Source organism: Notolepis coatsorum (genome assembly GCF_963971535.1).
Source record: "Notolepis coatsorum genome assembly, chromosome: 4".
Classification (NCBI taxonomy): Eukaryota; Metazoa; Chordata; class Actinopteri; order Aulopiformes; family Paralepididae; genus Notolepis; species Notolepis coatsorum.
The window spans coordinates 51,348,967-51,362,675 of record NC_140168.1 but is presented as its reverse complement, the minus strand read 5'-3'; the positions used below and the strand labels follow the sequence as shown (position 1 = coordinate 51,362,675).

Here is a 13,709-nt window from a genome sequence, read left to right as displayed (position 1 = left end):
CTTTCTGCTCCTGCGTGATGTACATCCTCATCGTATTTCTTTATAATCAGCTCTGTGACCTTGTGTCGGCTGTTCAATACGATCGGGTATTTAATGTCATCCGGTAGATTGGGGGCTCTGCGTAGGCGACCACCCACTCTGATGAGGGTATGAGCGTCGCTCTCGGGGGCCAGGTGAATTAATCTGCTGTCGGATGGGACGGGCTTTCCTCCCTGTAGACAGGCCAATTCATCGGGGAACGAGTCTCTCTGGGCTCGCTGCAGTAGAAGCAATTCTGCTTCCTCGTAGTTAGCTGCTGACATATCAGCGGGGGACTTGCACTCCGGGTGGTACCGCAGGAATGTTCTTTGTTGTGCACTCTCTATGGACGTGCAATCGTCTATGTTAGGGTCGGTGGAGGCTACGGTGCTCAATCCACAGAACACAGACTTCTTATTTTCCACCTCCTCTGGACTTGCTTCCCTCGGGATAGGCATGGGCCACTGTCCTTCCGGGAGTCTTAGGAATGCGGGGCCGTCACTGTAGACATTGCAACGGGTGAGGTCATCCAGGGGCATCCCCCGGGTGATGACGTCAGCTGGGTTCTGTTTTGTATCAACGTAGCGCCACTCTGTTTCTCCGGTTAACTCTTCGGTTAAGTCTTGAATCTCGGTGACTCTGACTCCCACAAAGACTTTGTACTTGCATGAGTCCGATTTGATCCAGGCGAGTACCGTCGTGGAATCTGACCACAGGATTGTTCTAGACACCGGTATGGTGAGCTCACGTTGGATGAGCGTGGCTAGGTGCGCTCCGGCTAGGGCTGCGCAGAGCTCTAGACGTGGGATAGATTGTTGCTTGCGTGGGGCTATTCTCGAGCGGGCGAGGACAAATGCTGTGTAGATCTCTCCCCCCTGGTCTTGGGCCCGCAAGTAGGCTACTGATCCGTATGCGACCTCTGAGGCGTCACTGAAGACGTGTAAGTCCATTTTACATGTCTCTGGCCTCACCGTGGGTGGGAAGTAGCTTCGGCGCATATTAACGCCTGGGAGTGAGTGGAGCTCCATCTCCCACTCTCTCCAGGTGGATGCAAGGTGTGCGGGAATGGGGTCGTCCCAGCCCTGGTCCTTGTCCCACAAGGCTCGTACAATCATTTTTGCCCTGGTGGTGTACGGTAGAATACATCCTAGCGGGTCATATTGTCGGGCGAGTGTTGTGTACACACTCCGTCTGGTGGTCGGCGCCGCCGCCGGCCTTCCCTGCTCCGTAGTCAGGGGCTTGTGTCTGTAGTGAAGCGAATCTGTTTTGAATCGCCACACCAATCCCAGGGTCATCTCCTGGGCTTCTCCCGGGATTGTAGCCATCCAGGTCTCGCTGCTGGCTGCCTTGTCCTCGGAGGAGAGGCTGCGCAGTACTTGCGGATCGCTGCTGGCCCACTGCCTGAGATCAAAGCCGCCTTTGATTAATGAGGCGCGGAGTTTAATCAGGAGAGCCTCGGCTTCTTCCTGGGTTGAAAGGCTTTGTAGACAGTTGTCTACGTAGAAGCTGTTCTTTACGCTGTGTCGGACCTCTTCGTCCGCTGCTGGGTCCTCTGCTACATGTTTCTGTAGTGCAAATGTCGCACAGCAGGGGCTGCACGTCGTTCCGAAGGGGAGGACTTCCCATTGGTAGATGGCTGGGTGCTCATCTCCTGGCTTCTCTCTCCATAGGAACCGTAACAGGGGCTTGTCCGCCTCTACTAATCTCACCTGCAGGAACATTCCTTTAATGTCCCCGCTGATGGCCACCTTTTCCTGGCGGAAGCGGAGTAGAACGCCGAGTAGGGAGGGGCCGAGTGTGGGACCGGGCAGTAACTCTTTATTCAGATTTTGGGATCCGATCTGGTAGCTGCAGTTAAATACTATGCGGTCTTTACCGTTGTGATGGACCTTGTGGTGGGGCACGTACCACGATTCAGTGGTCTGGTCAGCCTCTTTAATGTCCATCTTTGTGACGTGTCCCGCTGTGATGAGCTTCTCAATCTCAGCGCGGTATACACTCTCTTGGGCGGGGTTCTTGGCTAAGCGCCGCTCCGTGTTCAGCAGGTACCGTTCTGTGGCGTCTGTCTTGGCGTGGAAAGTAGGCATTCCTTCTCGCCGCAGGAGTGGCGTGGCGTATCTCAACACGCCGTTGACCGGGACTCTCTTGGTCCCTGTCTCGAGGAGGTGAATGGCGTAAATGTCATCTTTAGAGCGAATGTCTTTCTTTCCGTTCTTAAAGGGCATTTGTTCCAAGGTCCATAGCCGATCTACGTGTTGCAGGAGTGCGGTTTCTCCCTCTGTGACTCGGGAGTGGAGACATCTAGTGGCTGTACTTCGGTTGAGAGATTTGGCGAGCGGGCCTTGGAGAGTCCATCCCAAACGGGTCTCGACTGCTGCAGGACAGCCTCGGGGTCCGGTATGAACCCGGTCTATCGGGACAATGAGGTCTGCATGGTCGGAGCCTATCAACAGGGTCGGCATAGCATTGTCTATGAGCGGGATCGGTAACTTGCGCAGATGTGCATATTTCTCCATCAGCTTGGCGACGGGGTATGTGTACCGCGACAGTCCTATTTCTTGGCTGGTGAAAGCGTCTGCAATCTGGTACCGTCGCTCAGGCTGGCCGCTTGCTGCGATAGAGAATGAGACATTCTCGCCCTTTATCGTCTTCAAATCTCGTCTTATTGTCCGAATTGTCATTTGGGTTTCGCTTCCCCGCAGCCCTAGCTGGGCCGCAGCGGAGGCGAGCAGCAGGGTCTTCTCTGACCCGTCATCGAGGACGGCGTAAGTGTCCAGGACTTTATTCTGGTAGCTTAGTGTCACACGCACTACTTTTAGGAGTACTCGGGCTCCACTGCTGCTGGCGGGATCGATGTACATGACGCTCGCTTTGCGGCTGGATGGTGCAGGTGAAGGGCGCCGTCTGTTACTGTCGTGAAGTATGTCCAGATGGGCTCCATCGCACTTGGTGCACCTTTTCTTTAAGCGGCATTCGGCTGCCATGTGTGAGTGCGCACAGCGAAAACAGCGCTTGTTGGACTTTATCCATTGACCTGCTTCCTCCGCGTTCAGCTTGGGGAAGGAGTCACATTGCGCTAGCCAGTGTTCTTTCTCACAGTAGGGGCACACTATCTTCCACTTCTCCGTTCTGGAGGGGGTACTGTGGCTCCTGCTGCTCGGTACTGACTCCGATTGGTGCATCACAGTCACCGATCTTCTTCCATCATTTAGTCGTCTGGTTCCTTCTCTGGAGCCAGGGGTGCTCCGTCCGAATGTATCTAGCCGTAGGCTGCTGACTTCTCTCGCCAGGAAGTCTGCTAGATCGAGGAGGTTCGGTTCGGGGCCATTCGGGTCTCTGTGGTCCCTCTGCCGCCTAAAGCGCTCCTGACGAGCGGGCGGCAGCTTCTCCAGGATCCTTTCCACATTTGAGTTGCGTAAAGTTCATGCCTCCCCTTCTCTCTTTGCGCTCCCAACATCCCTACCAGGGACTGCACTCTGATGAACAGGTCGTCCAGTGCTCGATTGTCTATTGCTGGGGGTAAGCGGTCGATGTGTCGGATCTCCTGGATCACGTAATCCCATATGCGCCCATACCTCTGGTCCAATGCTACCAGCGCTGCTGTGTATGGGGTGGTGGAAGTCGCGTAGGCGAGCGCTATATTATGTGCGCGGGTACCTTTAAGTGCTTCAGTAGGATGGCGTATTTGTGGCGTTCATCCAATACATCCACCAACATGGTCTCCAGACACATGCGGAGTTCTGTATACTGGGCCCGGTTCTCTTGGGTGAAGTCGGGTACCATAGGCGTGCCAATGTATGACGCTGACTGTGGATACATCGGCGAGCGTTGGGGGAGAGGCCTCCTAGGCGAGTCTCCTCCCGCTCCTTGGTATGGGCTGGTACCGGCAGTGTACCATGGCCCGCTTGTCCAGGTGCTGTTCCTCGGTGCGGGTCGTGCGTCGTGCTCACCCGGGTATAGAGTCGGGGGTCTGTAGCGCAGCTCCGCGGGAGTATAGCCTGGGCTGTACCGGGCCTCCTGGTCCGGTAGAGTACTGTGCTGTCTTCGGGCGTGGTTCTCCTCCTCTTCCTCTTCGTCTTCAGTTAGGTCATCCAGTGCTTGTAGTCTCTGGTTTAGCCTCTCCACAGGATATGCTGCTCCTTCCCGGTTGCTAGGTCTCGCTTGGACCGGTGGGGGGAGGTGGTCTGTGGGGGGTATAGACCTCGTCTGTTGGTCAAGTTCAGGGTTGTTTACTCGGCTAGGGGATGCCGCCCTGGAGGTGTGTCTAGACGAGTTCCTGGAGCCTCTGGCGGAGGGAGAGGGTGTTGTCCGTCTGATCAGCTGTTCTATTAGTTGCGACTGCTGTCTGTCGCGCGCTGCGTCCCGTTGAGCACCGGCTCGTTCTCGGGCCACATTCTCTTCCATCTGAATGCGTCTTATTTCTAGACGTATCAGCTCGTGTTCGCTTCGCTGCTGGATCTGCAGTCGGTCGCGTTCAGCAGCGGCGTTCAGGCTGATGAGGAAGGCCTGCTGTAGGGTCCTCTCTGCCTCGCTGGGAGAAGGCGGTTGTATAGGGGGGCCTTCCCTCGGGGTACTCCTTGCGGAGCCTTGGAGTTCTATCTCCACGGTGCTCTCCCCGTCTTCTTCCGTGCCGAGTTCTCTCTCGGTAGCGTTGTATTCCTCCCGGGACTCATCGGGGACTACTTCTTCAGTACTGGCGGGGTGTGAAGTCATGTCTGGTTCCCACTGGTCCCCACCGTGAACTTGGTCAGTTACATTAGAGCCCGTAGGGGCCTCTATGGTCGGGGTAGTCTGGGCGTTGGGGTTAGACATACTTTTACTTTCTAGTTTTACCGCGTTTACTGTTAGTAGAAGACTAGGTTGTTGACTGACAGCGTAAGCCTCTAAGTACTGAGGGAGCCGTCGTTCGCGCTGCGGGCGTTGGTTAGGAGGATCGTTTCGTGGAGTGTTCATCATAGGCCATTTCAATATTAATAACACTATATTAATATTACACTAATTACCCTCCGGCTCGAAGGACCAATTGTAACTGAGGGGTACAATTCCCTGACTGTATTACTAGATATGATACTTACTACCACTACCTTTGTACTTAATATTCGGCCACCCAGTACACGGCATAAATATATTATCATAAACACTCTCACGTAGATGAAACGGATCCAACACAAATGTACGAAGTCGAAACAGGTCTTTATTTCTACACAGCGATGGTGTGTAGAACAAGCACTTAATCACTTAATTACATTTATGAATTGAAATAGTATGCACTTTTATGGCAAAGAGTATTCGTCGGTATATCAATAGAGAATGTCCAATCTCTGAAGGCGCAGGTGGTAAATATACGACCTGGAATAGTTAAGGAATAACAGCAATGATACTTTAATGATTATATACTAGATACACTAGAGGGGGTTAATCCGGTCGCTTGTAAGCCGACAGGAGTAGGAGGGGGGGGGGGGGTAGAATCCGGCTGCCTCGTCCGGCCAAGGGTATCCCAGGTGAACCCACTGTAGTGCCGTTCAATGCGCCGGCGATCCTTGGACCACAGATGAAAGCAGGTGGACTCTTTGTGGGCCGGCTCTCTCCGGTCCACGGGGGAGAGACGTGAAGCGACCTCGTCTTGCAGAGCGTCTCCTCACCTTGCGTCCTCTCCAGGGGGGGGGGTTCCAACACACGGCAGTGTCGGGGGTCTTTATCCATGGAATAATCAAAGTATACAAAGCATAATCCGTGCCTGGGAAGGCGGGCTGTCGTCGGTAGAATAATCCGGTATACAGGTCCACTCGCTCGTCGGCTCTGGGGCTCCTCGGGTGCAGCTTCACATGGGGTCAACCACCCTGGGTAAGCAGCCAGTTCTCTGCCCGAAACGATGGGGTACTGACTACGGTAGTATTCTCACCGCACGAAGCACTATATATTAACAGACTATTATTAGCTTAATAGACTACGTCCAACTCGACGATATAGTGCCAAATATGACTATTCAAATATTAATATACACGATGTCTCAATACCGATGGTAGGCGAACTTGGCCTTACTCCCACACGTGGCGTCGCGGGGAGGCTTTACGTCTGTGACTCTATTGGAGGGTAAGAAACTGGACTGAAAAGAAAGTCCTACTTTAGTAGCGCAGTATATATACGCACTATGAACAAATAGTCCCATTAGTGGTGCGGTAGCCAGATTCCTACGCGGAACTAGGACTTGTTCGTACATGTGGAGCGGTACGTTTGAACTGGGTCTGAGGGGTATGGCAGCCTGGCACCAAGGTCTCGACCAATAGTAGAATGGAGACTATTATGGGATGTTCAGTAGGCTAGAATGGATATTCAATGCATATTGTACAAGGAATATACAAGGGATATCAGGGAATATTAGAGAATATACAAATACAATTAAATATATATATACAAACAAATATATATATTCGGTTTAATCTGGCCCTTCACAACAGTTACTGTACTGTATGGTTTCAAACGGTTCAGTCTCCCGGGCAGGGATGCGTTGCTCATGGGACGTGGTTGCACGACGTGAAGAAGCGCGTGCACGCACATGCACGGATGTGCACTCACGTGCACACAGGAATGCGCTGCACTCGACTGATGCCCCAACTCGCTAAGTACCCACCTGGCTACTTTGCATATCAATAGCGCCGGTCGTCAGGTGTTACATTCCATTCGTAGAGGCAATTAGGCACTGTCTTTAGTCTGTCCTTATGCGAGGGAACATGTATGCGAATGTGTGGGAGCGTGTGCACGCGCCCGGGAGCGTGCGTGCACGTGGCGTCATTAGCGTGCGTGCAACCAGTGTTGATATGAGCAATGCAACACTGCTCCCGGGTGTCGCCCAGTGTCTCCGAGATCAAAGGAACCCAGCACACGCACACCGGCAGTGTTCACCTCCACTCCTGTGAAACATGTGTAAAAGCAAAGGCTTCAGTCTGGCTCCTCGGCTGCGCTCTGCATTGTAATAGGCTGTCTGACGGCGAGGAATGTGACATACGAACTCAGGAAGGACAGCAGGAAGCAGGTACTGAGAGTAAAGACAAGGAGAATCATTGTGTACTTGAGCCACATATTGCTAACCACATATGACCCAACGGGAGTACTGTATACCTCATAGCTTATCCAGCTTTTATTAGATATACAAGACTGACGGTTATATAGTGCTCTTATAGGTTTTCTTCTGCCCTCTGAGCTACTGTAAAGGGCCCGTCTGTAATGACTTGGTCTTTTGTACTCTCTTCCCCGCTGTGGTGTAAATTGTCCTACTGTGGCCCAGCAGGTGGACATTTGGATTCCCAGACATTCCTTACACTTCATTATTTTTTTCCCCCTTTCTCATTCTGTCTATTTCGAGGAGCTATCTCTCTCTCACTCTAAATGTTGTTCCAGGTGTGAAACTGTTTGTGGAGAGCAGTTGCGGTCAATCACGGCAGGAGATATATCTCTCCGGAGACGACTCTTACAGTGTATTATGTCTTCTTTCTGTCTTTATTGCTTACATTGCTCACACCGCCGTATTGTCCCCCTCTTTTACTATCCTCCTCCTCCTTCTCCTCTTCTCTCTCCTCCTCCACTTCCTCCTCCCTCTCCTCTTCTCTCTCCTACTTCACCTTTTCCTCCCTCTCCTATTCCCTCTCCTCTTTCTCCTCCTTCTCCTCCTCCTCATTCTCCTCTCCCCCCCCCCATCATCTCACAGGTTATTCCTGAAGAGCCACAGCGGTACGGCAGGCAGACAGAGCAGCCTGGTGATCCACGGAGCAGACTTCAGCACCAAAGACGTGGACAACGACAACTGCATGTGCAAGTGCGCTCTCATGCTGACTGGGGGTAAGCGCAGCCCGTCCAGACAGTGTAATATTATAACAATGAACATGACACAATGATGACACGATGATACATATGTGCAGAAAGAGAGAAGATACCTCGTAATGTTGAAACTAAGAAAGCAGGGTTATCTGTGTGTAAAGAGTAAAGAGTACTCATTTAAAAGTGTACATGCATGCCTAGAACACTACAGCGTCATGGGGTATGTCACAGAAGCAGGTCTGAGTGCAGTGGGGCATGTTTTTCCCCCATAACCAGCTACACCAGATCCGTGTTGTTCTAGAGCAAAAGGAATACCTTTTTCAAATCATATTTTGAACATCTAAATAATAATAACGCAATATAAATAAATGTATCACATCATATCATATCATCTGTCAGAGCTGATCAAATGTTTATGTTTCAATATCCTAACAATGATGCCATCTCTTGGGTTTGCATCCATTCTCAAAGCATTAAAACAATACACCCTTTGCACAATCAACTTTGAAAATGGACACAAACCGAAGAGATTATAATGTGACAAGCCGTGACAGATCCCCGGTGAAAGGCGCATCCTTCGACAACTATGCGACTGGTGTAGCTGGTAAAAAATGATGTGCCCACCTGCGACCCACTTCTGTTTCACGCCACCTATACGTTCCCCGTAAAGCTGATGGGTAATATATTGATAAATGGCACAAACAACACTGTAATACAATGTCATAGAGCTACACCGTAACGTTATCTACCAGTTCAAAAACAATTCTCCCTAATTGGCTGATGTGTGGCCAACTGCACAATGTTCATTGCCCAGTCATTAGCATTATGGCAACAACCTGTTCTGTGTATGAGGTTGAACTGGGCTAACGAGACCAATCACAGTCGGATGGACATCCAATAGGGCTATACTCTGAGTGTCTGCAGCCGCTCTCCACCTCTGTGCACTGTGGGTGGAAAACAAGCATGCTATAGAAGTCCCTGGGCCGGGTCCCAAGTGTCAGAGGGATTTAAAATGACTCTAATTCTCGTGCTCGGTAAGTGGAGCCCAATGACCACGTCTGTCACCGTGTGAGGCGGCCTCGCGTTGGCCTGGGCCTGGCGCTAATCAAAGTAATCAAAGTATGGATGCAAGGTTCGGTTTCCCCTCTTAGGTCATCGCAAGAGGCGAGTGGTCAAGGAAAATTGGCGTTCGCTCGCAGATCAACGCCGTCTGACTCTTGATAAATAGGCTCCCGGGGTTCATAGACCTATGGCCACAGCCTCGAGAGAGAGGCATGACGGCACGTGTGTACACGGAGGCCTGCTGGGTTAGCCAGCAAGCAGCTGATCCGAGCCCAGCGGCGGGCTAAGTATAGCACATGTACCATGTGAATTATATCAAAGTATTTACAAGTGTGGAGGAGATGTCCAATAGTTATTGTTAGTGGCTGGAAAAGTTGGGGGGGGGGGGGGGGGGGGGGGGGGCGACACACCTTCTCTGCTGTATTTCTACAATTGTCGTTCTGATGATACATATGAAGGACTGTTGGCACATTTACCGTGGATAAACTGTAGCATGTATATTAACGATAACAACAGACACATGGACACACACACACACTGTATCACCCATTAGCAGAACACAGGGAGGACACAATGACAGGCGGAGGTGCCCCACCCGTCACCCCCACCTCTACCCCCGCCCTGAACACAGAGAGCTGAGTGTTCCGCAGCCTGGTGTTTTGCTAAGGGAAGACATCTCTACTGTTTTTACAAGTCAAGGGAAAAAATCCCTGGCCTGGAAACTGAAAGGACACTAAACATGAATCCTCATGGGAACATTGTGGGCATCTAACGTGTGTGTGTGTGTGTGTGTGTGTGTGTGTGTGTGTGTGTGTGTGTGTGTGTGTGTGTGTGTGTGTGTGTGTGTGTGTGTGTGTGTGTGTGTGTGTGTGTGTGTGTGTGTGTGTGTGTGTGTGTGTGTGTGTGTGTGTGTGTGTGTGTGTGTGTGTGTGTGTGTGTGTGTGTGTGTGTGTGTGTGTGTGTGTGTGTGTGTGTGTGTGTGTGTGTGTGTGTGTGTGTGTGTGTGTGTGTGTGTGTGTGTGTGTGTGTGTGTGTGTGTGGGCCAAAGACAAGTACAGAAGAGGTAAGGTCAGAACAGTGTCAGATGTTTGACAGTGGAACGTTGTCCAACTCTCTGCATAGGAGAATGGACATTCAGGCCTCAGAGGAGGGAGAGGTGACCCGTGGCCCTGCCATCTGGTGCTTTTTGATTGACACGTGTGCGAGCGTGTGTGTGTGTGTGTCTGTGTGTGTGTCTGTGTGTGTGTGTGTGTGTGTGTGTGTGTGTGTGTGTGTGTGTGTGTGTGTGTGTGTGTGTGTGTGTGTGTGTGTGTGTGTGTGTGTGTGTGTGTGTGTGTGTGTGTGTGTGTGTGTGTGTGTGTGTGTGTGTGTGTGTGTGTATGTAGGTGTAGGTGTGTGTGTGTGTGTGTGTGTGTGTGCGTGCGTGTTTGTGGACAACAGGTGAAATGGATAAATTCAAAGCAACATAACAGCATAACACATTCAACAAGTGAGATTTGTCACCTTGGAAGTAAAAGCATTGTCCTCCATTCCATTCACAACTACGGAGTCCTATCTGAGTCCATTAACCCTTTCACTGCCACACTACAGAAGGGTAACCCGTTCACTACCACACTACAGGCGGTTAGTGTGATAGTGAAAGGGTTAACCGTATGTAGTGTGGTAGAGAAAGGTTAACCGTATGTAGTGTGGTAGTGAAAGGGTTAAACCCTTTCTCTAAATACAATAGGGTAACACAGTTCATGAAGTGGCAAGTATCGTCAGCCCAGTGAACCCAGTAGCAGTGACACAGTGGTGTCTGAACTGCTGCCATATTCCCCTGTGGCAGTTCACTGGACACTTTCACTCACTTTCTCAAATGAACAGCAAAGAGCAACATTGACATTTGAAGCCATAGATACCGGTTATTTCTGGTGTAAATGCCAAAATGGCTCAGATCTGAACATCATTTTAAAGTGAGTTGACCCCTAAAGAAGGTTATATTGTCGTTCTTTGCTCTATAAGGATAATAAATATCTCCCCCCCCCCCCCCCCCCCCCCTCTCCTTTATTCTCCTCCCAGGTTGGTGGTTCGACGCCTGCGGCCCGTCCAACCTGAACGGAATGTACTTCACCCAAGGGCAGCACGTGGGGAAGCTGAATGGCATCAAGTGGCACTACTTCAAGGGCCCCAGTTATTCGCTACGAGCCACAGCCATGATGATTCGACCGCTGGACTTTCCTTAGAGATGTTCTCCTGAACTTCTGACCCCCCCCCTCCCTTCCCCCCCCTTCAAACAGACCGTATGTACCGTTCTAGAAGACCGTATGTACCCTTCTAGAAGACAGAATGTACCCTTCTAGAAGGCCGTATGTACCCTTCTAGAAGAGCGCTTCCTTGCTTTTACCCCGTCGTCTCATCTCTGTGATCGTGGGAGTCGTCCGGTGAATCGTTTTATCGCCCGCTTCTTTAACCGGAGCCGTTGATGTCATTGTCCACAGTTTTACAGCTGTGGCTGCTCCTGCACAGGTAACAGGTATTTTTTACCCAGAATGCACTCTGAAAAGCAGCCCGGAGATGATCCAGAGGAAAAAGGGGGAGACAAGAAAGGGTTTAAAAAAAACGAGTCCGCTTTCGGTGCGGAACAGAGCGTTGAAACTCACATTAAGGGTATTTAAGGACATTTGGACTCGAGTTTGTCATCACGCGGCGAAAGTCGTGTGAAGTGAACGCCCGATAATGTCAGAGGAGAAACAGCTCAAATGTCAATGATTCATTCGAGAAACTCGTCTCTGTGGTTCTAAAAAGTCAAGCCTCGATGGTTCCATTATCACCCGAACTTGTGGTGGACTATTGGTGGTGAGGGACTGACCCCTTCCGAACGGAACGTGACCGACCCAGGGCTGCGGACGCTCTTTCAAATGACGGGAACTCTCTATGAACTTCACACATCCGGAATGTCCTCATGAAGCAAATGGGAGATTGTGCCTTTTTTGTATTAAAAGTGTTGCTCACTAAATGCAAGCAGGCCGCAAAAACTAGAAATTGTGTGATTTTACGTGTTTTTTTTTTATATTATTATTAATAATGTTTTTATCCCTACTGTAGACAATATTAAAAGTTTTTGAGCGGTATGACCTTTTGTACATATTCTTTTCTCTGCTAATTGTATACAAACTGCACATGCTCAGTCATAAAAGTGACATTGAAATGGCTTTACAACGTCTCATGTGTGGACTGTGCAGTGGCGTCGGTCAAAGAGAGTTCCATGAGGCTTGAGTCCGTGGCTTCGCTGCCCCTTACATACTTGCTGTCTTGCCAGAGGAGGTGCTGATTGGTTTCAAAGTTCGAGATGTCACATTATTATTATTAGATTCAGGCCAGGAGTGGGGATTCATCTGCATTGGTTGTTGGCTGACGGAACAACCACAACCTGCCAAGGCTCATCCCCTTAGGGTGATCACCTTACCTCTATTCAATATGAAAAATATGAACACTAATACAGATACACGTGTATTCATTTTCATAACCCGACCATCTGTGTGTGTGTGTGCGTGTGTGCGTGTGTGTGTGTGTGTGTGTGTGTGTGTGTGTGTGTGTGTGTGTGTGTGTGTATAGAAACAGCGAGTGTCATGTGTGTGTGTATGTGTGCGTGTGTGCACGCGTGTGTGTGTGTGTGCGTGTGCATGTGCGTGTGTGTGTGTGTGTGTGTGTATAGAAACAGCAAGTGTCATGTTTTGCACTTTTCTTTTTCAATCCAGATGTGAAATATAACAAAAAGATGCACATCACATAACCTTTTGTAATTATAATTTTTCCTAAACAGTACGATTTTTCATCCACACTATTGGTAAAGAAGTGTTTCTTTCAAACCCGGTATGCTGCATGTGCAAAACGTTGAGTTTACAGCATAGTGTATCTCATCATCTCCGACTTCAGAGCATGTCACGGAGGCCCTTATTGTCTTTTCCTCTCCGTCAACACCGCGCGACACTCGATCCTCTGACCAAGAGACCGTAGTGCCTTTAAGATACAGCCACAACGGTCCTGTGACTGTTTCACTGTCCATAGAAACCCACCTCGCGCCGAACCTCCAGGTCCAACCAGCTCGCTCGCCTCTGTCTTTCATCAGCGCAGCTTAAAAGGGCTTTTGGAGATGAAGCGTGAAATGAATGATTCCTCCAAGGGATCCATGTGCACTTGTATTGCATAACTCACAGCTTGCAACAACAATAAAGTAACATACTGAGGAATATTTACCAGATGAAAAAAAAAAGTACACGTGGCGAGAAAACGAAAGTATATCTGGAACTTGTAAAACTGCAAAAAAAAATTGTTTATTAAGATACTAAAATGGTGTAATTTAATGTGTGTATGTAAAACGGCCTTCCAGAGGAAATCTATTCCTTTATTTTCCTCTTCTGTTTGTACTCCTCCTGCAACCCAACTGTGCTTTTGCAGTCCAACATAAAACATAGAAGTAAAGATAATAACCCTGAAGAAATGTGCCTTTGATAACTTTTCTTTTACCTCATTACATTGTACATTTGCCAATTTATTTAAACTCTTTTTCTTTTTGTAACAATGTGGTCAGTGTTGTGTTGTTAGACTAAATAAAAAGCATGTGATGCGCTAATGTCTTCAATCTGTCTGTGGACTCAATGTTTTCACTATGTGATGTGATGAGAGATGCGGTTATTGAGTCAAGTTTCTGCCAGTCACCTTCGCTGCATCGCTCTTCTTACGCAGACGTATACAGTACGACTTTAACCCGATTGCTGGGAGACATTCAAACCACCCTGCCATAACAATATCGCGTCAAAATCTAATCAAAT

General features: G+C 49.7%; 1 protein-coding gene across 1 annotated transcript in view; it reads left to right on the top strand.

Annotated features, from left to right (window-relative positions):
* Window positions 1-13,460, top strand: part of angpt1 (angiopoietin 1) — a 132,668-nt gene extending 119,208 nt beyond the window's left edge. The window contains 2 exon segments of the mRNA XM_084312941.1: window positions 7,724-7,854; window positions 10,957-13,460. Coding sequence (XP_084169067.1) covers window positions 7,724-7,854; window positions 10,957-11,120 — 295 coding nt within the window. The 3' untranslated portion in view covers window positions 11,121-13,460.
* The last annotated feature ends 249 nt before the right edge of the window (window positions 13,461-13,709 follow it).